The 27,138-nt window shown below is 44.8% G+C and overlaps 1 protein-coding gene across 1 annotated transcript; it reads left to right on the forward strand.

Moving 5' to 3' along the window:
- Positions 1-328: 328 nt before the first annotated feature.
- Positions 329-26,618, forward strand: ARPC5 (actin related protein 2/3 complex subunit 5). Its single transcript, XM_068239664.1, has 4 exons — positions 329-548; positions 5,819-5,891; positions 8,940-9,116; positions 24,409-26,618. Exons 1-4 carry the CDS (start codon positions 409-411, stop codon positions 24,469-24,471), a joined length of 453 nt encoding a protein of 150 aa, XP_068095765.1. The 5' UTR covers positions 329-408; the 3' UTR covers positions 24,472-26,618.
- The last annotated feature ends 520 nt before the right edge of the window (positions 26,619-27,138 follow it).

Below are 27,138 nucleotides of genomic sequence, written 5' to 3' on the forward strand. Positions count from 1 at the left end.
ATGACAGGCAGCTAGAGATTGATGAGGAGCTATGAACTGATGCAGCAGTTTGTTTTTTTCTTTTGCAAAAACTATTTTGTTTCATTTACTTTTCACCAATCGAATCATTGTCATATAAAAATGTATCACTTTAATAACCAATTATGAAGTCCAAAGATGCCAGCTCTGCTGAATAAAGCTGAAGCAAATCCAAAAGTTTGAATGATCATCAATGTTCATCTCTCCTGCAGGTTACTTCCCTATCCCTGTAGCAGCAGAGCTGTCAGCAGCCCCGCCCCCGTCCCGCAGGCAGCCCATACACAGTCACACACAGCCAGTGACAGGAAGCCGGCGGTCAGAGCGGAAGCCGCTGCGCCTGCGCACTGAGCCTGGCCGCTCCCTGCCTGCTGCACGGCGCTCCGGTACAGGATGGCGAAGAACACCGTGTCCGCGCGCTTCCGGAAGGTGGACGTGGACGAGTATGACGAGAATAAGTTCGTGGATGAGGAGGAGGTTAATGAAGGGCAGCAGGGACCGGACGAGGGAGAGGTGGACGGAGCTATGAGGGGATATCCTTTATGCTGCTGTGTAGGACGTGACACCGTGTACCGGCCAGTCATGTGTGAGAGCTGCCACCGCTATCGGTGCAGGGAGGAGAGGACTGGCGGGGAAGGCTTCGCTGGAGGTGTGCAGTCTGTGCATGGAAAGCTCTGCTCTTTACTGTGTGTGTGTCTGATAACCCAGATACAGGTGTGACATGAATGGGGAGCCTAGATACAGGTGTGACTGAGTGCTGTGTGTGCACATGAATGGGGAGCCCAGATACAGGTGTGACATGAATGGGGAGCCCAGATACAGGTGTGACATGAATGGGGAGCCCAGATACAGGTGTGACATGAATGGGGAGCCCAGATACAGGTGTGACTGAGTGCTGTGTGTACACATGAATGGGGAGCCCAGATACAGGTGTGACTGAGTGCTGTGTGTGCACATGAATGTGAAACCCAGATACAGGTATGACAGGAATTATCTGTATGTATGCTAGTGAAACCGCTATAACTGCTGATAATTGAAATCTGGTTACCGTGAGATACTTGCCTTTTGCATGTCTCCACATTGCCTGCAGTTAACCACTAGTTTTAAATATAGCACAAAGCTTGTGCATACAGTGTAAAAAGGAAGCACAGTGAGACAATACAGTTAGCTACTTCTGCATTCTTCTCTTCTGTGCATGTTAAACCACTGTTGTTATGAATACTGTGTAAACGAATAAGACTGGTTTCACACAGGTCAGTTTCTCAACATTTCATTGGAATGTACCCCTTTTAAAACCCTGTACTCGCCAAGTACACCCTAGCATAGTAAAAATTACCATAAGTACCTACCCCATGACAAATATGTTTAATCATAGTACATGATACTTGATTCTAAACAATTTTGAAGCATTTACTCTTGGTTTTAATTAGTTAAAACACTAATTTGGTGTTTAACCCTCCTGGCGGTAAGCCCGAGCTGAGCTCGGGCTATGCCGCCGGAAGGCACCGCTCAGGCCCCGCTGGGCCGATTTGCATAATTTTTTTTTCCTGCACGCAGCTAGCACTTTGCTAGCTGCGTGCAGTGCCCGATCGCCGCCGCTACCCGCCGATCTGCCGCTATCTGTCGCGCCGCAGCCGCCCCCCCCCCCAGACCCCGTGCGCTGCCTGGCCAATCAGTGCCAGGCAGCTCTATGGGGTGGATCGGAATCCCCTATGACGTCGTTGACGTCATCCCGCCCCGTCGCCATGGCGACGGGGGAAGCCCTCCAGGAGATCCCGTTCTTTGAACGGGATCTCCTGATCGCCGATCGCCGGCGGCGATCGGAGGGGCTGGGGGGATGCCGCTGAGCAGCGGCTATCATGTAGCGAGACTTTGTCTCGCTACATGAAAAAAAAAAAAAAAATTAAAAAAAAAAGATTTGCTGCCCCCTGGCGATTTTTTTTTTTTTTGCAAACCGCCAGGAGGGTTAAATAAGAGGTATCATTTTCTGAAACTCTACATTTGTTATTCTTGGTTAAGTATATCAAGCCCGAGTACCCCCCGGAACCATCAGAAGTACCCCCTGGGGTACGCGTACCACACGTTGAGAACCTAGGGCATAATGCACCCGTTTAAATGTGTGTGAACTACAATGGAGACATAAACTTTAATAAAAAGCTTGCATGCAGCCAATTAGAATAACACAATCTTATTCTGCAGTGCAACTGAGCACTGTGAACTAGCCCTCAAACTTGCTTTTAAACAAAATAGACAAATATATTCCCTGGACAACAGTGTAATTGAGTCTAAATTGTGATGATTATGATGTGCTGAGTACTGTAGGCCGTGTTTTTCTCGTGTACACTCCTTAGGTAAACCTCTCACTGTATGTTATTGATAAGCACACAGTGTCCCAGCTGCTGCTAATAAGGCAAGCTGTGTCTTGCTTGTGGTTTTGGAATGCAGGAAGTGGGTGCCTCAGACTACAGGAAGATGGAAATTTAGGCATGTTTAGCATTTTCATCTTGGCTCCTTCCCTATTTGATGGCATAATAATACCCCCACTTAGATGCCTCATTTTCTTAAAATAGAACACAGCAGGGATTTTATTCATTGATTAAATTTTGGTAATGCAGCTGCTGTTGTGTTCCTAGAATGTTTGCAACCAAACACAGCAATCAGAATGAGGATAGTGCAATGTAAGTGTTAAAGATTATAAGTGTTTTTTTTTTGGGGTAATCTGTTAGTATTGTTAATGACTAAGCACCCCCTGTTGACTGCCTGGACTTTTCAGCGGTCCTGCTAAAAGCTCTGTTCCACCGTAATGGTTTCCAGCATATTTGAGTTTGATTTCCCGCAAGCTGATTAATAAACTTATGATCTATTTGGGTGTTTTAGGTTTGTTTTAATATAGCTGAATTATTGCAAATTTCACCAAGCATTGCTTATTAGTAGGAGGGCTTTTCGGTCTCTTTTATCCCCCTATACATTTCTTTGGGTCACCCTGTGCTGCTTGGTTACTCTGTTTTAATGTACAGGTACCTATTATTCCATTCACTTTCTGCAGCAGGGCACAGTGATGGATCCGAATGGATGCAAACGGATCCTATGTTAAAGGGAGCTGGAAGTGTGAGGGACATGGAGGCTGCCATATTTATTTCCTTTTAAACCATACCAGTTGCTTAGTAGGTCTGTTGATCTCTTTGGTTGCAGAAGTATCTGACTCGCACCAGAGACAAGCATGTGGCTAATCTACTCTGATTTTCGTCACAAATATCTGATCTACATGGGTCTATGGCTAAAGCCTGGTACATACTTCCAGTTATTATTGGCCAATCACTGACATCTTACCACCTCCATTTAGCATTATGCTGGATACACACGGTGCGTTCGCGCATTTGATTTTCCCGTCGATCCGTTTATTTCCAACATGTCCGATTTGGATTTCGATGGATCGTAAGGTCGATTCGCATGCAAAGTATGCCGAATCGACCCAACGATCCATCGAAATCCAAATCGGACATGTTGGAAATAAACGAATCGACGGGAAAATCGAGTGCGCGAACGCACCGTGTGTATCCAGCATTAGGCTTTACCTGCACAATCTGCTCATAGTATTCAATATGCTGTATGTTGACCCTGTCCCTCTTACTCCATGGAGGTGGTAAAATTGGTCAGTCATTGGCCAATCATAATTGAAAGTGTGTACCAGGCTTAATGGATACCAGAGCCCAAATAACCTTGAGAAATGGGAAGCAGGCATATATTGTCCCCTGTGCTGATGCTTGCCGCTCCCCCCCCCCCCCCCCCCGTTCTCCTTTCTACCCCTGCATCCTACCTAAATGAGCCTCTGGCAGCCTCTTCCGGGTCGCCGGAGTCGTGCACTACTGCGCAGGCACTGGCCAGGCTGCGTGCGTGCTACTGCGTGTGGCCTGGAGCACTCTGCGCATAACATCAGGTGCATGGTGTAGCGATGTTGGATGAGCGAAACCTGGCCTGCGCAGTAGTGCCCAATTCCAGCGACCCGGAAGAGCCTGCCAGAGCGGCATTTAGGTAGGATGCCGGGGTAGAAAGGAGAACAGGGGGAGCGGTAGGCATCAGCACAGGTGACAATATATGCCTGCTCCCCGTTTCACTAGGTTATTTAGGCTCTGGTATCCTTTAAGAATATCAGAGGCAGAGGATCAGCAAACCAGCCAGGCAACTGATATTGTTTAAAAGGAAATAATTATTCAGCCCCCATATGCCTCTTACTTCAGATTACCGTTAAGCTATAGGATCTGTTCTTATTAGTCCATTTGTAACAGATCCATTTGGTCCGTTCTGGTGAATTTCTTACAGATTGACTGGACAAAACTGATGCCGACGGGTATACTGAGTGGATGTCGACAGAGAACAGAGTGGTACATTGATGATATGTTAAAAACTGATAACGGATTCGTTTTGGATCTGTGCAGTGTGAACTCAGCCTAATTCAGACAAGTCTTTAGTAGTGTGGGGAAGTATCTATAACATTTATCAGGCTTTTATTGTTGCTTATAACAATAACATTTCTATAGAGCTTTTCTCCCATAGGACTCAAAGCGCTTAGGCTCTCTCAGATTCAGTAGTTGGTAGTAGGATGAAGTGTTCACACAACAAAAATTATGTTTCTGCAAATGCCAAACTGAACAGTTGGGTTTTCAGTCTGGATTTAAACACGTCCAGAGATGGAGCTGCCCTGATCTGCTGAGGTAAGGAGTTCCATAATGTAGGAGCAGCATGACAGAAGGCTCTGGGAGCTTATGTTGCTTTAAATGTGGCCATACTTCAGGCAAGGTGGCTGTGGGGCGCATGTATGTGAACGAAGCATGGTGCCAACTGTTACATAGTTATTTGGGTTGAAAAAAGATGTCCATCCAACCAGGACAGTTAAAGTATTCATGCACCGGGGAGGGGTGTGTGTGTGTGGTCACATTTCACATTAGGGAGACAGCACCGGGTCGGTGAGGTGACAGATGCGGTATCACAAGATCAATTTCCAAGAGATTTCATGCTGAAATTGATTGGGAATCTGCCTGTAGTGTATGGGTAGACAACAGATCTCTTTCTGATCATACGGAGGTGCCTGGCTCTTCTACTGACCACATATTCTATTGCTCTGTTGTTGCCTGATGAAGCGGGATCAAACCTGCGAAAAGGCGTCACATTGTCCCTCGAAGTATGTAAATAAACTTGTTGTATTTGGCACATTGGCAATTTTTGTGTCTGCTTGGAGTAGGTAAGTCCACCACTGCCTCCAACATTTTTTAGATCCTTTTATCCTTTTTGGTGCCTCTATCCATACTACGGTATATCAAGTCCACCCCTGGTGGAGGGGTGTTGCCCCCTTTTTTCCCTTATCTACGGAGAGCGACTTCTTAATCCTGAGTGGGGTCAGGTCTAATCTCCCCACCTGCCTATACAGTGGTTGCCTTTGAGGTATGGCTTATTACTCTATCATACTTCATTTCAACTACCAGTACATACTACACTATATTTGGCTCTTGTTGTCCCTACTCTGTGTTCTCTTATTGATCAGAGAGAGATCTATCTCTTGGTCGATTTGCCCATACATTGTCTGATGTATGGGCATCTTTAGAGTTTCACAATTTTCCTGTTGCTGGTGGAAATTAGGGATTCTGTCCAACATGAGGCTTCATCAATAAGTGTAATTGGGAATGTAATGCTTGTATGCTCTACCCAAAGGTTGGAGGTTTGCACCATATGTTTATGGTATGTGTTTTAGAATGCTGACCCTCTCTTGCCATTTGCTTGTCTGGTGATTCCCTTAACATGTGTGTACAGGTAATATGATGGGTGCCCTACATGCTGCTTTGAAGAATCCACCTATTAACACAAAGAATCAGTCTGCAAAGGTAAGATCACTGCAATAAATGTAATCACTCAAAAGTGACTTTTTTCTTATTGTCCTCAAGGGAAACTTAAATGTTCTCACTGAAAGTAATCATTCGGAAGATTCCCCCATTAAAACTGAAACCCCAAGTCTATTTTTTTTTTTTTTTTGTCTGGCCTATCTCATCTGCTCCCTCAAATTTGATGCTGCACCTCCCAAAACCCTGTCCTGTATTTGCCTACTGTGGGTCCTGACCTCTGTGGGTGACCTAACCCCACACTGAGCAGACAGCCTTGATTCTGCCAATATAGTTGTGCCATCCTAAGGTAGATTGAAGTAACTATGATAATGTTTAGCTTTGTTGGCTGAAGAATCACGGTTTCAAAATCATTTGAACATCTTTATAATGCATGATACCATAACTATTTAAAACTTTGAAAGCTTGATTCTCCAGGTTGGTTCATCTAATTATTGCTTACTCAGTTAAGGTATATTTCTAGTAGATGTATTTTGGATTCCATATGTATTCCCATATCAACTGATTCAAGTAAACAAAATGTCCAAGCCCATCCCCCTCCCTCCTCTGCTGGTCCCGCCAGACTGTCAATGGTTTTCAACAATGGTGTAGTGACCTCTCATTTGGCCACTGCCTGCCACTATGTCTTCTGAGTCCTAGGTGCTCTGTGTTCCGGCTGTCTCTACTACTAAAGTGTGTTCCATCCTTGCTTGGGGATTTGCTCTCCATTGCTGATATCCAAAGTTCATTGAGAGTCATGCCCAGTACAAGGCTGAAATGCCATGGAGAGGATTAGGAAGACATGGTGGAAACATTGGTGGGCGGTGGCCAAGGGAGAGGTAATGCACTCTCCCCCTCTTCTTGTTGTATTCTGGTTTGGTAGAAGGGCCAGGCTTAACCATTGGGAATAGAAGGCTCTCCAGTGCACTCTCGGCACTTTATTTGAATAATGTAGATATCATTGGCTTGAGGATTAGCTGGTGGAAGTCCTTCCACTTTACACTCTGCACTGACCTGAATCCAAAACAGGATTTGATTATTCAATTTTTTTTGCCACATAATCTCTTTATATTTGCATATACAGTATTTTAATTACTATATTATATTAATAACCTACAGAGGGGATACTTTAATAAATACTATTTTCTCTTTCATTATAAATAAAGGGTCAGATTTATCAAGGCATTACCAACAGTTTTTTCTTTTTCAACAGAATATACGTACCCCCCAGGGATCCCACGATGCCGCAGCCTCTTCAATCAGCTCCAGGCCTCGCTATAGGGAGGATCGGGATTGCGCATGACATCGATGACGTCATGTCCGATCGTCGCCATATCGACGACTGAAGCACATTGGGGAGGCTGTGGCTCTTGCGGGATTGCGGCTAGGTAAAGTATAGCGACGGCAATCGGGGGGGGATATTTACCTGGCCGCGATAGCCGAGACTTCCGCCATAGCTTCAGGGGTTGCTATGGCGACGACCGGGCATGACGTCATGCGCAGTTCCGATCGCTGCCATAGCAGCCCCTGGAGGCTATGGAGAGGCTGCTCCGGGGGGGGGGAGGGTGTATGCGTGGTCGATCGGGGGGGGGGATCAGAGTAGGCCGGCGGCGATCGGGGGTGATGTGGCTACTCAAGTGCTAGCTACACCCCCTACAGAAAATTTTATTAAAGAAGGCCCTCCAGGGGCTGAGCAATCCACCGCGGTGGTAATGGACGAGCTGAGCTCGTCCTTACCGCCAAGGTGGTTAAAGGCTCTTTTCCACTAATGCGATTGAGCTACTATACCCAGTATAGTAGAGGTCGGTTGCATACAAAACGCACCAGGATTGCGCTTGGGCCAAAATCGTGATGCAATCGGATCGCGCTAATGGAAATGGGCGCTGCAGTTTCCATTAGTTTTACTGTACCCTGCAGTTTGCGATCCGTTAGCAATCGGAATCAGGTCGCAAAATGCAGGGTACTGGAAAAGGGACTCGTATTTAAAAACATTTTAAGAAGGAAACTGCACTATTTGGGGATTTCTTAATATGTCTGAGGCAGCTCTGCACGGATTTCTAAAAACCTACCAATATTTTGTCTCACAGTCTTCATAAATGTCCCCTAAACCGTCTACCTACCTGTATTCTCTGCATATCAGACAACCGTGTTATCTGTACATTACATCATTCCCGCTTCACTGAAAATCTGAGACTGCAGCATTTTATTTAGTGGCTTAGTTTGACTGATGAGCATTTTATACCACTGGATTAACCTTTCTTCATATGGGTAATGCTATACATCATGTACTTCCCCAAGGTTCTTATAAACTAATCTATATTTGAAGAAAAAAAAATTCCAAGTTCTTCCTTCATCCAAATTCCTGAGAACGTTGCTAGTTTTTTTGCGCTAGTGATTTGAAAGGCTCTTGCTAATGTAATCCCATGGGTGATTTTTTTTATTTTTTTTTTTTATTTTTTTTTATCACAACACTCAAGTGAGACCACACACATAGCATTACGTTAGCAAGAGCTTTTAAAATCACAAAGCGCTTAGAAAAATCTCTTGCAGTGTGAAACAGCCCAAATGCCTGATCTGCATATGCTTGTTCAGGGTCTATGACTAAACGTATTAAGGCTCATAAACTCGTCTGATTTTTCCAAACGACCCATCATTTGGACGTCAAATCGGGCGTGTGTACAGTCGGTCGTTCAGCGGATAACGCTGGTTTTGGCGGATCCATCAAAACTAGCGTTATCAGCTGAACTACCAGGATCAGCAGCCCAGCCAGGCAACTGGTATTGTTTAACAGGAAATAAATATGGCAGCTTTCATATACCTCTCGCTTCAGTTGTCCTTTTACAGTGTAGGACTGGCTTAGAGCATATATGTGTGTGTATTTGTTTATGTATATTATGTATGCGGTACCCAGCTTATTGAATCTGTATCTCACAAAAACGTGATCTACTCCCTTCATATTCACAAAATTTTGCAGCTGGTCTTCTGTGCATATATTTTACATTAACCTGGTCTCCAGCTGGTGTTTATTCATTTCCACTATTTCTCTTGTCACAGGATCGGGCAGAGGGTCTTGTTCTGAAAGTTCTGGTCTCTTTCAAAGCCAATGAGATAGAGAAAGCTGTTCAGTCACTAGATAAGAACGATGTGGACCTGCTAATGAAATACATCTACAAGGGCTTTGAGAGTCCATCTGACAACAGTAGTGCTGTCCTACTGCAGTGGCATGAAAAGGTGAGCACTTAGCAACCAGTCAGCTTACGTTTTTTTTCTTCTTGTCCTGAACTAGTGGTTTTGATACTCCAGTTAATAAACTCTTGTACAATAATATAAAACTGTTCCTTTACAAAAAAAAAGTTAGTTGATCCTGCTTGAATTGGTCAATCGAGATTGGATGTGTGTACACACCTTAAAGGGAATCTGAAGTGAGAGGATATGTAGGGTGAGCTATTTTGATTTTAATTTAAAATAACACACATTGCCTGGCTGTCCTGCTGATCCTCTGCCTCTAATACTTTTAGCCATAGACCCTGAACAAGCATGCAAATTGGGTGTTTCTAACAAAGTTGACAGCATGCTTGTTTCAGGTATGTGATTCAGACCCTCCTGAACTCGGTAAGAGGTAGGATGCCAGGCAACTGGTATTGCGTAAAAGGAAATAAATATGGATCCATATTCCTCTCACTTCAGGTTCCCTTTAAGAATCTAAATATGAGATTTTACACTCCAAGGGCTTGATTCACTATGCGGTGCGAACCTACTTAGCATGTCTAAAGTCTTTAGGCGCGCTAACCAGGGTGCTAAGTAGGTTAGCACCGGTTTTCTCAATCAGATCGCGCGCTAAGTACCGCGCGCCAAGTTTTACGTGCGCAAAGTCCTATAGGCTTTAATGGGCACTTCGCGCGGAGCGCTCTGTGCAGTGCGCGCATAAAGTTTTGCGCGCGAAAAGCTCGTTTAGACGTGCTAAGGGGGTTTTCACAGGCGTGCTAACAGTAAGCACCGCTTTGTGAATCGAGCCCCAAATGTGCTATAAAAAAGTATGTTATTAGATTGGACTGGACCTTAAGAGACACTGAAGCAAAAACATTTTTATGATTTGTATGTGTAGTACAGCTAAGAAATAAAACATCAGGAGCAGAGACAAGTCTAATATTGTTTCCAGTACAGGAAAAGTTAAGAAACTCCAGTTTTTATCTGTGCAAAAGAGCCATTGAGCTCCAAGACTTTCAAAGTCGCAGAGAGCTCTGTCTTCTGTAGCTTGTTGTCTCAACTGTCAGTCACTGTAGTTTCCTTTTCTTTCCAGAGGACAGTTCAATAGTTCACTGGCCTGCTCTGTAAAATCATTTAGAATGCTGAGTAGTGTGTAAACTGCAAATATTAGAGAATGATGCAATCCTATATTATAATCTCCTTGTGTCGCTGCGTCCAGGTGTCCCTGTTATTTGCCTACTGCGCATGTGCGCTGGACGGGACCAGGGTGCGTGCGACGGGTGTATGCGTAGGGCACGCGCACTGGCGGCGGCAGGAAAAAGACCTAGAGCCCGTTTTGTTTTTTTTTTGTTTGTTTTTAATTCAACAGTTTTTTTTTTTATTGAAAATTTTTCCAGATTACAAGTACAAGTAGCTAAGAATAATGCAGGCTAACATAACTCGTATAACACAATGATAGATGTTTCCATCAATACAGTCAAAGAGGGTTACACACGAGTATAGTTTAGATTCTGGCCTTGCCAACTCATACGTAGCAGAATGAGGTAAGCCTCTTATAATTACAGTCCCTTAGCCAGATGTACCAAGGGGCTGACTGCCACTAGTACTTGAACAACTTAATTTATAACATAACATAGATTAGCATAATAAAATAAAATAAGGTGAATTAATTAAATGACACAAAGTAGATTAGAGAAAAGTACACAAAATTAAACTGGGCTGAGGTAGCTTAAAGCTACCCAGACCTACAGAACATAAACACACTCTGCTCCTCTGCATTTCTATGTTCTGCTTGTTTTTTCCAACATTATATCTGTATACCCGTTAGGACTGTGTGTGATAGGAAGACTAGAGAACCGACCAAAAGGATTAAGATTGTATGAACCTTAGGCCTGTGCATCTTATTTTCTGGAGGCCTATTTGGGGGGGGGGGGGGGGTTAAAACGTGGTGATCTATGTGATATCCATATCATAGACATATGGTTATTGGGGCCTCTATGGCCTCTGATACTTGATTCTAAGGACAAATTATATTGTGATAGCTGCAGTAGCTGGGCAAATGAGGGTGCATCTAAGGACTTCCAATTTGAGATAAGGTGTCAAGCTGCTGCCAGGATATGAAAGACCCCCATTCTGTATTTGATTTCCAAATCCTCTAAGCCTATATTTAAAATTGCTAGATTAGGGGATAGAGCAAGAGGATGTTGAGTGAAGGCAGCTATTTTTTCCTGAGTTTTAAACCAGTAGTCTTTCAATTTGGGGCATTCCCATAGTAAGTGAATCAATGTTCCCACCTGACCACATTTAATTGTCTCCAACAAAGTGGATATTGTGAAGGAGAGAAGGCAGCCAGTTTTCTGGGGGTCAGATACCACATGAGGAAGATTTTTTTTTTGAAGTGTCTCCCAATGCGTAAGGCAGAGCGAGAGCTTGGAGGCAAGCTGCGTAGATCTGATTATCTGGTTAATATCGATATTGGATTGAAGATCATAGGCCCAGCTTTTAGCATATTTTGTTAGTGAAAGATGAGAGTTCCTCATGAAGGAATCGTACCAAATTGAAATTCCTTTTTTTTTTTTTTAAAGAAATAGGACTATTTAAAAACGCGTAGACCTGTTTAGGCAAGAAGGGAAAATTTATCTTATGTTTAGAAACCCAATGTTTAAGCCTTAACCACTTAAGGACTGCAGTCATAAAACCCCTTAAGGACCAGAGCCTTTTTTTCCATTCGGACCACTGCAGCTTTCACGGTTTATTGCTCAGTCATACAACCTACCACCTAAATGAATTCTACCTCCTTTTCTTGTCACTAATACAGCTTTCTTTCGGTGCTATTTGATTGCTGCTGCGAGTTTTAGTTTTTATTATATTCATCAAAAAAGACATGAATTTTGTCAAAAAAATGACTTTTTTAACTTTCTGTGCTGACATTTTTCAAATAAAGTAAAATTTCCTATACATTTGAGCGCGAAAGTTATTCTGCTACATGTCTTTGATAAAAAAAAAACCCATTCAGTGTATATTTATTGGATTGGGTAAAAGTTATAGCGTTTACAAACTATGGTGCCAAAAGTGAATTTTCCCATTTTCAAGCATCTCTGACTTTTCTGCGCACCTGTCAGGTTTCATGAGGGGCTAAAATTCCAGGATAGTACAAATCCCCCCCAAATGACCCCATTTTGGAAAGAAGACATCCCAAAGTATTCAGTGAGAGGCATGGTGAGTTCATAGAAGATTTTATTTTTTGTCACAAGTTAGCGGAAAATGACACTTTGTAACAAAAAAAAAAAAAAGTTTCCATTTCTTCTAACTTGCGACAAAAAAAAATGAAATCTGCCACGGACTCACTATGCTACTCTCTGAATACCTTGAAGTGTCTACTTTCCAAAATGGGGTCATTTGTGGGGTGTGTTCACTGTCCTGGCATTTTGGGGGGTGCCTAATTGTAAGCACCCCTGTAAAGCCTAAAGATGCTCATTGGACTTTGGGCCCCTTAGCGCAGTTAGGCTGCAAAAAAGTGCCACACATGTGGTATTGCCGTACTCAGGAGAAGTAGTATAATGTGTTTTGGGGTGTATTTTTACACATAGCCATGCTGGGTGGGAGAAATATCTCCGTAAATGACAATTGTTTTCTTTTTTTAACACACAATTGTCAATTTATAGAGATATTTCTCCCACTCAGCATGGGTATGTGGAAAAATACACCCCAAAACACATTATACTACTTCTCCTGAGTACGGCGATACCACATGTGTGGCACTTTTTTGCACCCTAACTGCGCTAAGGGGCCCAAAGTCCAATGAGTACCTTTAGGATTTCACAGGTCATTTTGAGAAATTTCGTTTCAAGACTGCTCCTCACGGTTTAGGGCCCCTAAAATGCCAGGACAGTATAGGAATCCCACAAATTACCCCATTTTAGAAAGAAGACACCCCAAGGTATTCCATTAGGAGGATGGTGATTTCATAGAAGATTTTTTTTTTTTTTGTCACAAGTTAGCGGAAATTGATTTTAATTGTTTTTTTTCACAAAGTGTCATTTTCTGCTAACTTGTGACAAAAATAAAATCTTCTATGAACTCACCATACTCCTAACGGAATACCTTGGGGTGTCTTCTTTCTAAAATGGGGTCATTTGTGGGGTTCCTATACTGCCCTGGCATTTTAGGGGCCCTAAACCGTGAGGAGTAGTCTTGAAACCAAATGTCGCAAAATGACCTGTGAAATCCTAAAGGTACTCATTGGACTTTGGGCCCCTTAGCGTACTTAGGGTGCAAGAAAGTGCCACACATGTGGTACCGCCGTACTCAGGAGAAGTAGTATAATGTGTTTTGGGGTGTATTTTTACACATACAGATGCTAGGTGGGAGAAATATCTCTGTAAATGACAATTATTTGATTTTTTTTACACACAATTGTCCATTTACAGAGAGATTTCTCCCACCCAGCATGGGTATGTATAAAAATACACCTCAAAACACATTATACTACTTCTTCTGAGTACGGCGATACCACATGTGTGACACTTTTTTGCAACCTAGGTGCGCTAAGGGGCCTAACGTCCTATTCACAGGTCATTTTGAGGCATTTGGATTCTAGACTACTCCTCACGGTTTAGGGCCCCTAAAATGCCAGGGCAGTATAGGAACCCCACAAGTGACCCCATTTTAGAATGAAGACACCCCAAGGTATTCCGTTAGGGGTATGGTGAGTTCATAGAAGATTTTTTTTTTTGTCACAAGTTAGCGGAAAATGACACTTTGTGAAAAAAAAAAACAATACATATCAATTTCCGCTAACTTGTGACAAAAAATAAAATCTTCTATGAACTCACCATACTCCTAACGGAATACCTTGGGGTGTCTTCTTTCTAGAATGGGGTCATTTGTGGGGTTCCAATACTGCCCTGACATTTTAGGGGCCCTAAACCGTGAGTAGTCGTCTTGAACCCAAATGTCTCAAAATGACCTGTGAAATCCTAAAGGTACTCATTGGACTTTGGGCCCCTTAGCACAGTTAGGCTGCAAAAAAGTGTCACACATGTGGTATCGCCGTACTCAGAAGAAGTAGTATAATGTGTTTTGTGGTGTATTTTTACATATAACCATGCTGGGTGGGAGAAATATCTCTGTAAATGACAATTATTTGATTTTTTTTACACACAATTGTCCATTTACAGAGAGATTTCTCCCACCTAGCATGGGTATGTGTAAAAATACACCACAAAACACATTATACTACTTCTCCTGAGTATGGTGATACTACATGTGTGACACTTTTTTGCAGCCTAGGTGCGCTAAGGGGCCCTACGTCCTATTCACAGGTCATTTTGAGGCATTTGTTTTCTAGACTACTCCCCACGGTTTAGGGCCCCTAAAATGCCAGGGCAGTATAGGAACCCCACAAGTGACCCCATTTTAGAAAGACGACACCCCAAGGTATTCCGTTAGGGGTATGGTGAGTTCATAGAAGATTTTATTGTCACAAGTTAGTGAAAAATGACACTTTGTGAAAAAAACAATAAAAATCCAATTTCCGCTAACTTTTGACAAAAAATAAAATCTTCTATGAACTCATCATACACCTAACAGAATACCTTGGGGTGTCTTCTTTCTAAAATGGGGTCACTTGTGGGGTTCCTATACTGCCCTGGCATTTTACGGGCCCAAAACTGTGAGTAGTCTGGAAACCAAATTTCTCAAAATGACTGTTCAGGGGTATAAGCATCTGCAAATTTTGATGACAGGTGGTCTATGAGAGGGCAAATTTTGTGGAAACGGTCATAAGCAGGGTGGCCTCTTAGATGACAGGATGTATTGGGCCTGATCTGATGGATAGGAGTGCTAGGGGGGTGACAGGAGGTGATTGATGGTGTCTCAGGGGGCGGTTAGAGGGGAAAATAGATGCAATCAATGCACTGGGGAGGTGATCGGAAGGGGGTCTGAGGGGGATCTGAGGGTTTGGCCGAGTGATCAGGAGCCCACACGGGGCAAATTAGGGCCTGATCTGATGGGTAGGTGTGCTAGGGGGTGACAGGAGGTGATTTATGGGTGTCTCAAGGTGTGATTAGAGGGGGGAAATAGATGCAAGCAATGCACTAGCGTGGTGATCAGGGCTGGGGTCTGAGGGCGTTCTGAGGTGTGGGCGGGTGATTGGGTGCCCGCAAGGGGCAGATTAGGGTCTAATCTGATGGGTAACAGTGACAGGTGGTGATAGGGGGTGATTGATGGGTAATTAGTGGGTGTTTAGAGGAGAGAAGAGATGTAAACACTGCACTTGGGAGGTGATCTGATGTCGGATCTGCGGGCGATCTATTGGAGTGGGTGGGTGATCAGATTGCCCGCAAGGGGCAGGTTAGGGGCTGATTGATGGGTGGCAGTGACAGGGGGTGATTGATGGGTGGCAGTGACAGGGGGTGATTGATGGGTGATTGACAGGTGATCAGTGGGTTATTACAGGGAATAACAGATGTAAATATTGCACTGGCGAATTGATAAGGGGGGGGTCTGAGGGCAATCTGAGCGTGTGGGCGGGTGATTGGGTGCCCGCAAGGGGCAGATTAGGGTCTAATCTGATGGGTAACAGTGACAGGTGGTGATAGGGGGTGATTGATGGGTAATTAGTGGGTGTTTAGAGGAGAGAATAGATGTAAACGATGGATTTGGGAGGTGATCTGATGTCGGATCTGCGGGCGATCTATTGGTGTGGGTGGGTGATCAGATTGCCCGCAAGGGGCAGGTTAGGGGCTGATTGATGGGTGGCAGTGACAGGGGGTGATTGATGGGTGGCAGTGACAGGGGGTGATTGACAGGTGATCAGTGGGTTATTACAGGGAAGAACGGATGTAAATAATGCACTGGCGAATCGATAAGGGGGGGGGGGGTTGAGGGCAATCTGAGTATGTGGGCGGGCGATTGGGTGCCCGCAAGGGTCTAATCTGATGGGTAACAGTGACAGGTGGTGATAGGGGGTGATTGATGGGTGATTGATGGGTAATTAGTGGGTGTTTAGAGGAGAGAATAGATGTAAACGATGGATTTGGGAGGTGATCTGTCGGATCTGCGGGCGATCTATTGGTGTGGGTGGGTGATCAGATTGCCCGCAAGGGGCAGGTTAGGGGCTGATTGATGGGTGGCAGTGACAGGGGGTGATTGACGGGTGATTGACAGGTGATTGACAGGTGATTGACAGTTGATCAGGGGGGATAGATGCATACAGTACGCAGGGGGGGGGAGGGTCTGGGGGGGTCTGGGGAGAATCTGAGGGGTGGGGGGGTGATCAGGAGGGAGCAGGGGGCAGTTTAGGGACTAAAAAAAAAATAGCGTTGACAGATAGTGACAGGGAGTGATTGATGGGTGATTAGGGGGGTGATTGTGTGCAAATGGTGGTCTGGGGGGTGGGCAGGGGGGGGGTCTGAGGGGTACTGTGGGCGATCAGGGGGCAGGGGGGGGCAGATCAGTGTGTTTGGGTGCAGACTAGGGTGGCTGCAGCCTGCCCTGGTGGTCCCTCGGACACTGGGACCACCAGGGCAGGAGGCAGCCTGTATAATACACTTTGTATACATTACAAAGTGTATTATACACTTTGTAGCGGCGATCGCGGGGTTAACAACCCGCCGTCGCTTTCCGATTGGCCGGCGGGTTGACGTCGCGGGTGGGCGGAGCCTATTGCCGGTGGATGCGCGCGCATCCCAGCGCGCGATCCCCGGCCAGAGAGTGCCCCAGGACCTGACGCCAATCTGCGTTACGTGGTCCTGGGGCTGCCACTTTGCCGCCGCCAATATGAAGTAGGCGGTCGGCAAGTGGTTAAAGGGACACTTAAGTCAAACAAAAAAAGTGAGTTTTACTCACCTAGGGCTTCCACTAGCCCTCTGCAGCTGTCCGGTGCCCTTGCCGTCTCCCTCCGATCCTCCTGGCAGCGCCAACAGCCACTTCCTGTTTCGGTGACAGGAGCTGACAGGCTGGGGACGCGAGTGATTCTTCGCGTTCCCAGACACATTAGCACCCTCTATGCTGCTATATGGTATATGATATATGCTATAGCAGCATAGATGGCGCTATTGTGGCCAGGAACGCGAAGAATCACTCGCGTCCCCAGCCTGTCAGCTCCTGTGACCGAAACAGGAAGTGGCTGCCGGCGGGGCCAGGAGTATCGGAGGGAGATGGCGAGGGCATCGGACAGCTGCAGCGGGCTATTGGAAGCCCCAGGTGAGTAAAACTCATTTTTTTTTTTTTTTGAGTAAGTAAAAAGTTGGGAGGAGTCTAGTTTAAATATCTGTTTGATCTTATCGAAATCCCATAGTTTGTTGTTTTCATAGATGTCGCTTAGATGCGAGATTCCTTCTTGGGTCCACATAGAAAATTCTATATTCCCCATTAAATTAGCAACTGTTTTTAGGTCAACTCTAATACGGGAATTGTGGGTATCCGCTGAGGACATAAACTTTTTGTAAAACTGCCATGAATTTAAGGTGGCCTTGCATGTAATTAAGGTGGGAGGAGGGGGAACAGTACCCATAAGTATACCCAGTATCGCATCTTTGAGAGACGGTACGTAGCAAGCGCTTTCTATATCCACCCATTTTTTTTACTCTGATTGTTATTCCACCAGTACCTGGACATGTCCAAAATGCACGCGTGGTAGTATATTTCCAAATTAGGAGGGCCAAGACCTCCCTTGTTTTTAGGAGTGTGCATATTTTCTATTTTTTTTTTTTTTAAAGAATATTTTTATTGAGTTTTAGTCTTTCATAAACATACAAAACATTGCAATATAAAACATTGCTAACCATAACAACCTAACTTGTGGCAATCAAGGTGTACCCAGTATCTTCCTAGACAAATTGTGTGTTCCCCCGCCTGCTAGTCCCTTAAATTAGGCAATAGATGTGTATATTATCCTACTTTAGTCATCAATGCGTAAGTTATAAAAGGAGGTCCAGCATGACCAGACCTTTAAGAATTTTTTCCGGCACTTGCGCTTGTGATATATCCGCTTCAATATCACTACCTCTTTATGTACTAGCAATATCCAGTCCCTCCTTCGAGGGGGTATGGGTTTATTCCAATTTAGGACAATCATCTTCCTCGCATAGGAGGTCAGCACACGAAATGCCAGCAGCCCATGCGGGGAGAGCGCGTCATCTGGCAAATAGCTTAATAGTAGGGATTCCGGGGTAAAGCCCAGGGAGACCTTAAAAATATTCTGGAGCTCTGTATGTATTTGGGACCAGTACACTTGTATGTGTTGACACTGCCAGACTACATGGTAGAAATCTGCATTCATCTGGCCGCACCTATTACAGGCCCCTGATGACTCTGGGTTGAATTTCTGTAGGCGGGCTGGGGAGAGATAGCTCCTATGTAGGAACTTGAAGGCGATGAGTTTGTCTCGTGCAGATATGCTGACTGTGATATAGAGACCCAGGACGGAGTTCCAGCTCTCCATAGTTAGTGTAGGGATGTTCTTTAGCCATTTTTGATACAATTTGTTAACCCCCTGCTGTCCCCTGTATGGAAATGTTTTATAAAGTACTGAGACTACATGTTCCAGATCTTTTTTTGCCAGTTCCCCCTCGGTGGCATGGGACTGCATCAGTATGGTTCTGTCATGTGCAGGGAATTGGGCGTGGAATGCGTGTTTTAATTGCATATAGCGGAAAAACATGTGGTTAGGGAGGCCGAATGTTCGTTTAAGAGCTGTGAAAGGTTTGAGCGTATTATTTTCTGTTATGTCAGTGAGTTTGTAGATCCCGTGGTCAGCCCAGATCTTAGGATCAGGAACTGTAAGGAATTCGGCAATAGAGGGATTGTTCCAGAGGGGTGTGTGGGGGGAAATCTGGCCTGGATGGTTGGAGAGTTTATTAACTTTTTCCCATATTTGCACTGTTGCTAGCATGTTAGAAGTAGCTCTTGGGATATTTTTGCTGCCCCTAAATGGGAGGCTGGAGAGGGCCATAAAGGATCCCATTATTTCAGCTTCTAGTGTTGTAGCTGGGTTTTGTGGGGATTGCTCAAACCACCACCTAACGGACACCAGGGAAGACGCCCAGTAATATCTTTCGAAATCTGGTAGCCCGAGGCCACCCTGAGTTTGGTCTATTTGTAAGGAGGAGAGAGCTATCCGTGGGGGTTTGGGATGCCAAAGGAACGAGGTGACAGCTTTGTTTATTTCCTTGAAATATTTAGATGGGATGACAATAGGTGCGTTGCGGAAAAAGTACAGAAACTTGGGTAGCATGTTCATCTTTATGGCATTCAGTCTTCCCACCAGCGTCAGTGGGAGAGACTGCCATGCTTTGCATTTAGATTTAAGTTTGGCGAGAATCGGGTCTAGATTTAATTTGTAGTAATCTTTAGGGTCTCTGGTGACTTTAATACCTAGATAGGTAAATTCAGATACCCATTGCAGTGGCGTGGGATTGGGGGAGATTGGGATCTGGTTATCGAGTGGTAATATCAGCGATTTTTCCCAATTTACCTTGAAGCCTGAGAATTTGCCAAATTCTTGTATGGTGCTAAGTGCTGCAACCAAGGAGGGGCCAGAGTCAGCTAAGTACAATAAAATGTCGTCCGCATAAAGCGATAGTTTTTCTGTTTTCTCCCCAAAGCACAAGCCCTTGATTTGGTTGTTTGAGCGGAGCAGCGTTGCTAAGGGCTCTACTGCCAATGCAAACAAGGTGGGGGATAGGGGGCAACCTTGTCTGGTGCCCCGCTGAAGGTGGAAGGAGGCCGATACATCCAGACCAGTGCGTACTCTGGCCTCCGGTGCGGTGTATAGGACCCTCAACCAGCTGACAAACTCGCTGCCGAATCCAAACTTTAGGAGGGTTTCCCATAGAAATGTCCACTCCACCGCATCGAAGGCCTTTTCGGCATCCAGTGATACAATAACACGTGTATTGCTATTTTTGTGTGTTAGAGATAAGTTTGTCATAAGCCTTCTGAGGTTTATGTCAGTGCCCTTCCCGGGGATAAAACCTGACTGGTCCGGGTGTATCAGCCCCGCCACAAGTGTGTTGATTCTGATGGATAAGATTTTGGCTAAGATTTTGTAGTCCTGGTTGAGCAGGGAAATCGGCCTGTACGATGGACATAGGAGAGGATCTTTTCCTTTTTTAGGTAGGACTGTGATCAGGGCTTCTCGCATGGATTGTGGAAGGGTATGATTAATGAGGGCATGTTTGAATATTCTTTTAAGGCGGGGCACTATCAGTTTTTTATTTTGCTTATAGAATTCAGGGGGGAAGCCATCAGTTCCTGGTGACTTTGCATTGGGTAAATCTTTGATAACACTGAGGATCTCTCCTTCTGTAATATCTGCTTCCAGAAAGTTTCGGTCATCAGCTGAAACTTTAGGGAGGTGAAAAGTACCCAGGAAATCGTGGAGTTGTTCTGACTGATATGAGGTTTGGGAGGTATAAAGGGATTGGTAATATTTTAAGAATTCTTTATTGATGCTAGAGGCATCTGTCAAAATAGTTCCTTGACTATTCTTTATGGCTCCTATGTGAAAAAACGGCTTTTCTTCCCCAATCTAGTAGGCTAATAGCTTACCAGTTTTATCTCCCTGTTCATAGATGCGAAGATGCCGGGCGGATTCTATTTTGGAGGAGGCTTGTTTCTGCTTGTCTGCCAGGTGTGCTAGGGCACTTTGCCACTGTGTGTAGGAGGTATTATTTTTCTGTGAGATGTAGTCTGCTTCTGCTGAAGCTGCTGCTTGTTCGGCTTTTGTTAAGTAAATTCTGTCTTGTTTTCTGGCTTCATTGATTGTTTTAATGTAGTGCCCTCTTGTCACTGCTTTGTAGGCATCCCATACCACCGAAGGGTCTGCAGATCTGTCATTGTTACCCCAGTATTCTTCGAGATGGGGTTTCATTCCCATTTGTACGAAGTCGTGGGTAATCCAGCTAGCTGAAAGCTTCCATAAGGGGCGAGCAGGAGCTTGTAGGGGAGCAATTGTAAATTCTAACGGAGTATGGTCTGAGATTCCCCTAGGGAGTAAAGTAATCTGGCTCACCTGTCTGGCCATAGTGGGAGTCGCTAGTATAAGGTCTATTCTGGATAACGAATGGTAGGATGAGGAGTGACAGGTGAATCCGGCCTGGTCTGGGTTGCATTGGTTCCACATGTCTAATAGATTGAGGGACTTAGCCCAATCCCTCAGATGAAACGTGTCTCTGGGGTTGGGCGTCAAACGGTCCCTAACAGGTGAGATGACCATATTGAAGTCTCCACATAGTAAAATATTCTGAGTTGGGAATTTGGAAACGTATGACATAATGTCGCTAAGCATGTCAAGGCCCGCCGGGGGAGGGTTATACAGTCCTACAATAACTAACTCCTCTCCGTGAATCCTGGCATGCAGTATGACATATTTGCCCAGATTATCAGAGAAGGTGTGTAAAAGCTGGAATGGTAAATTTTTGCGTATAAGTATGGATACCCCCCGGGAGTAAGAGGAGTAAGCGGTGTTGTAGTAGTGGCCTACCCAGGGTTTTTTTAGGGACATAATTTTGCTACCATGGAGGTGAGTTTCAACGAGTATGCAAATGTGGGGGCTGTAACTTCGCAAGTAGTTGAAGACTAGTGACCTTTTAACTGGCGAGTTAAGGCCTCTCACATTCCATAGTATAACCTTAGTCATCATATCGTGTGAATACAGTGCCTATTTTCAGGTAAGCATACATGATAATTAGCAAGGCGGGGTGCAATGGTTGAGCATACAAATCATCTAGGAAAGCCACAAGAAACACATGTAAAACATAATACCCAAACCTTACCATACCCTGAGATAGCAGTCTATCAGGGTTGTTACCCTAACCGTTCCCTAACCCTCCCTGCTAATCCTTTTACAACTAAGGTAGCCTGAACCCCCAACTAAACCACCCTCTATGCTAAGCTATGCCTACACAGAGAGCTAATAATAAAAGATGGTGTTGCCCCCTCCCCCCTTGTCGGGATCGATCAAGAGTGTTAGGGCAATTCCTTACCTCCAGAGCTGTGCATTTGTTAATTATGCTGGGTAGCTGGATAGGTGTCTGGATCTCCCCCCCCCCCCCCCCGAGCCATATCAGCCCCTTCCCCCTCACGCTTGTTTTCAATCCCGCCTCTTAGCCGGTCTACTGTCAACCCAGCCTCGCTGTTTTTAGTGTTAACCCAAAAGTATCCATAGGTAGAAATACTACTAAACGGGTGTATGAGCCTACTATCTTTGCTGTTGCGAAGAAAAGCAAGGTGAATCTGACTCACTATTTAACTGTACTCTGGTTCTATTCCCATTCATGATATTATTAATTCTTATCGTATCATACATGGGAGTTTAAACCTCATCTGCCCACTAAGTTGTACACAACACAGAAGGTCTGCATAACAGTTTAACATTTTCTTGTACATGGAGTGTGAGGGCTGTTGCAGTAAAAGGCATCCTGCATGGTGATTTTGCAGCCCCGCTACTGCTTAGATAGTAACGCATGTTCTTTGGTGGGCATCGATAAAAAAAAAAAAAAAAAAAAAAAGGGGAAAAAGAAAACCCGAGTTTTCTAACGGATTTTAGAAGTATATCATAGTTAGTGATACTCTTAAGGTAGTTAAGGCCTGCGTCGCCCCATCGTCAAAGGGCAGCCAATGTCCATAGAGTGTGGAGAGAAGCCTTGGGCATGCTGGGGTAGATAGCCGTCCCCAGGCCTATGTGTATGTACCGCTTTTCGCTGGATGTAAAACATGAGGTACATAGGTTGGAAGGCGCAGTGCATATAGTCAGCTTTCGAGATCGGGTAAGATCGGGTTAGCAGGTCGCCTGTGTGTGTGGGGGAGAGAGGAGTTTACTCACAGTGTCTTAGGATGCTTGTCTCGGCAGCTTGTCAAGCCAGGTCATGGCGTCTTCCGGAAGAGAGAAGAAGCGGGTGGAATCTCCATGTATCACCTTTAGCCTGGCGGGAAAGAGCATGGAATATTGTATTTGTTGGTCGCGTAAGCGCTTCTTGACCGCCTGGAAGGCTCTACGTTGTTTCTGGGTTTCCACTGAGAAGTCCGGAAAGAACTGGAGTTGCGCGTTTTGAAATGTGATCGGGCCCAACTTGCGGGATTCCTGCAGTATTACATCCCGGTCTCGGAAATGTAGCATTTTGAAGATGAACGTGCGGGGTGCCGCTCCCGGTAGGTTCGGTGTAGCAGGCATGCGGTGAGCTCGTTCAGCAGCCATGAACCGGGTAAACGGGGCTTCTGGCATGATCTCTCTTAGTAGGCCTTCTAGGAAGCTGACCGGGTCTTTGCCTTCCGCACCTTCTGGCAATCCCAGGAGTCTTACATTACTCCTTCTATTCCGGTTCTCGGAGTCTTCAGCTCTAGACTTCAGTGTTTTTACCTCTGCCTGTAGTTCTCTGATAGAAATGCTGCGTGTTGCCGAGGTATCCTCCAAGTCACTGATCCTGGTCTCCGTATTAGAGACGCGCTGGCGCATGGTGGCCATGTCTTCCTGGATTAAAGCGAATTTTGCCTCCAGGTGATCCATCTTGCCGGTGAGTGTAGCTTGGCACGTTCGGATGGCCTCCATCAGCTCGGGGGCTCCGATGCTGACCTCGGTATTCGTTGCACAGTCGGCCATGATGGTCTGCGTGGCTTTGCACTTGGTCTTGATAGGCAAGATGGCGCTGGAGTCCCGGTGGGAAGATTTCAGCGTGTCGTCTCTGAGGTGAGTGTCTGTCTTCCTTCCCCTCCTAGACATATCAGGGGGTGCAGGAGGGATGGGGGCTCCGTTTAGGATACAGAACAAGCTTGTATTCCCTGCTGGTGTAAGTCGGCTGGAAAAAGTAATGCAGCAGCTCTCTCCTGTGCGTCCGCTCAGGCGGCCATCTTGCTCCGCCCCCCATATTTTCTATTTTTAGTCTGGGCTTCCTGCCAGCCCAAATACATTTCGAGATTATTTTGTTTAAATTAAGAAAAAACGATTTCCTTATAGGTATATTAATAGATCTAATTAGATATAGGATTTTTGGTAAAATCAACATCTTGAATGAATTCAGCCTTCCAGCCCAGGAAGCCTAGAGCCTGTTTTTAAACGGGCTTGGGTCTACTAGTGTTATATAAAGCACTATATAACTGAAAATAAAAATATGAGAATATTTTCTTTGCTACTAATGTTCTAGTAAGTATCCGTACTACACAACCTTTTCATGATATCATCTTTTTTTTCACTTCAGTGTCTCTTTAAATTACGAATCTGTTTGCTTTTTAGAATTTCTGCTTGAATTGTATTTGTATGTAATGTAACCTGCTGTGACCACTTTGGTAAGGCTTTGATTTGTTTTTCTTGCAGGCACTGGCAGTGGGCGGAGTGGGCTCTATAGTTCGGGTGCTTACTGCCAGGAAGACAGTTTGAATGTTTGGTTATGAGAAGTTGAAGAGCTGGTGCCAAGACCAAATCCCTGAGCTGCAGCAGCCTCGCTGTGGCCAACCAACCCTTTCTATCACTGCCCATACCTTTTTTTTTTTTTTTTTTTTTTTTTTTTTTTTTTTTTTTTTCCCACTCTTTCATATTTGATACACTTTTGAAGTCTGCAGTACCTGTGAGAGTGTGCTGTGAGTGTAGTGCTCTGTTGATATGAGTGTTAAGTTATCAGTACACGCCCTCAATGAGCTGGGCTCTGTTGAAAAACCACCACCTTTCTTATTTGTACAGGTTGCAGTGCTATCTGCTCCTTGGTGAATTGTATTCCGCCTTATAACCTCATTCTTGTCAGGGCTAATCCCCACAGCTGGACTTCCTAAAGGCAGCTGATTCCCCCCCCCCCCCCCCCCCCCCTTCCTTTGCCTCCTGCTGCTGCCACGCCTCATCCCTCTATTCAGATCATTTTCTCAGGAGTGGCGTTTTGCAATCTAAGAATTTTATATCGCGGAACAATGTCCAGAGACATATCTAATGCTGGGAATACACGGTTCGTTTTTGCCTTCGTTTAAACCTTCGTTTCGATTGTGCCTTTTGTCCTTTTCGATCCCGAAATAATCAGTCATACGGTTAATATCACCACCCACGGTTTAGTTTTTTTTTCCGATTCTGATGGTTTCGTTTTTCCAATGATCGAAGGCTGCAAAGAAACGAAACGAAAATCCCTTTTTACAGGGACGGACTAGCATAAACGAATATATAATCGATCTGAACAGCCATCAAGCCTACCAATGGCTCGATTAGATGGATAAAGAGAGATAATATCAAACATGTTCGATCACTAGTCGTTCGTTTTTGGGGTCTATTAATCGAAACTATAATGAGATTATGACTATTTTCACATACGTTTTCAACACTCGATTCGTTTACCGAACGAATCGAAGGTTTAAACGAAGGCAAAAACGAACCGTGTATTCCCAGCATAAGCTTACCCAGTGTAAAATCTGGCAGCACCTAGATTGCATTCAACTCCCTCAGGTCCTAGGTGTATAAAGGGATAACTCGTGCAGTAAAGCTGGTCACTCTGCTGCTGTGCCAACTTGGGTTCCTTTCATTAACCAACAAAGTCAGGTCTTGGCTTCATTACAGCCCCTGTCCAGACAAAGTGTTTAAGACACTAGAAGTTCCCTTCCCCTCCCACTAAAGTAGCAATGTGTGTAACATTTCTGGCAAATCACCTTTATGTTATGGTAAACAACCACTGCTGAGCTTTACTTGCCCTTTTTAGTTCTCATGTGCTGTGGGGGGGGGGGGGGGGGGGGGGGTGAGGTCAAGCTGCTGCTTACTGTACCCATCCAATCAGGATGCTGCAGGGGCGTGTGGCGAGTCAGCCATTCAAACCCACTCTCAGGGGTTTATGCAGGTGGGTGGTGCAACCAATGAAGGGGTGGAGCTTGGACTGCACCACTCTGAAGTCATCCAAGAAGAGCCATCATTGGGGCGCTACATTTATGACCACTAGGGACAGTCAAAGACATGTTGACAATCTGTAGCTGATGCAGGTTTTATGCAAATTTAGAGCATCTTGGAAATGGACCTGTCAAATGCAGTATTGCTGAATTTGATTGGTCTGTTTCCAAGCTTCACATATTTGCAGAAAATTGGCATCAACTCAGAATGATTAGCATCACAATGACCTTCCCTAGAGCACACATTTAAAATGACCTGTGGGCCAAGAAAAACTGCTCACTCTGCTCCAGCTGAAACCCGGGTCCGTGTTAAATACTATTCACCTGCTGAGTTGTCGCAACTTGGGGGTGGGACATGTAAATCGTGTACCTGCTATTGCCAGCAGCTGAAGTACTTCGATATATGTTTGTTTTTTTTCCTTTCTAAATTGGGCTCTAGCAATCACCGGTGCCCAAATTAGTCACGAAGTGCCGCTATAGCTGTAATTCTCATTACAGCCTGTGGTGGCGCCCAAACGATCGGCATAGCGCCAAAATGAGCTGATCTGTCCCTAGTGAGTACCAGTTTTTATTAAAAAATAAAGGTATTTATCAGTATTTTAGACACTTGAACAAATATTGCTTACTATAGTGAGAAGGGAAGGGTGCTTCTAACAATAATAATAATAAAAATTTTTTGCCTGGGTTGGGGTTTAAGCTCTCACAGATAGCTTTGGTCTTATTTTTTAGGCCAAAAACACAACAGGCCTAATTATTTTAAGCAACAGGGTCTGGCCTCATCTCATGGATGTTATGGCATACATTAGTGGTGATATTGGTGTGCATTGACTTCCTTCGGGTTGCGTTATTATGCATAGCTGAGCTGCTTAAAAAAAAAAACCGGCTACCTCCTTTATGTATTGGAGACAGGTCCTCTTAAAAACAACTTTTTCAACAAAATTGGTTACAATTATTTTAGATTTGAGCGGACTACAGAACAAATTTTTTTCTTTATATCTGTGGCTGTCGACATATTTCAGATTGCATACTGGCTGAGTCTACACACGCTGTGCACAAATGTCAGCCTCTTAGTGCTAATTCACCAGTGGCCTTGGTGACTGCCTCAGCTTCTGTGGAAGAAAACACAATAGATTGTTGGGCTACTTTTTACTGGAGAGTGCAGCAGATCTCATGTAGTAAGTGTCTGAAAGAC

The sequence above is a fragment of the Hyperolius riggenbachi genome, chromosome 6 (genome assembly GCF_040937935.1).
Source record: "Hyperolius riggenbachi isolate aHypRig1 chromosome 6, aHypRig1.pri, whole genome shotgun sequence".
NCBI classification, from domain to species: domain Eukaryota; kingdom Metazoa; phylum Chordata; class Amphibia; order Anura; family Hyperoliidae; genus Hyperolius; species Hyperolius riggenbachi.

Coding starts and splice junctions, on each gene's coding strand:
- ARPC5 (XM_068239664.1), top strand. CDS start 409: ATGGCGAAGAACACCGTGTCCGCGCGCTTCCGGAAGGTGGACGTGGAC. Junction 549..5,818: donor GTGGACGGAGCTATGAGGGG/ATATCCTTTATG, acceptor ACATGTGTGTAC/AGGTAATATGATGGGTGCCC. Junction 5,892..8,939: donor CAAAGAATCAGTCTGCAAAG/GTAAGATCACTG, acceptor CTCTTGTCACAG/GATCGGGCAGAGGGTCTTGT.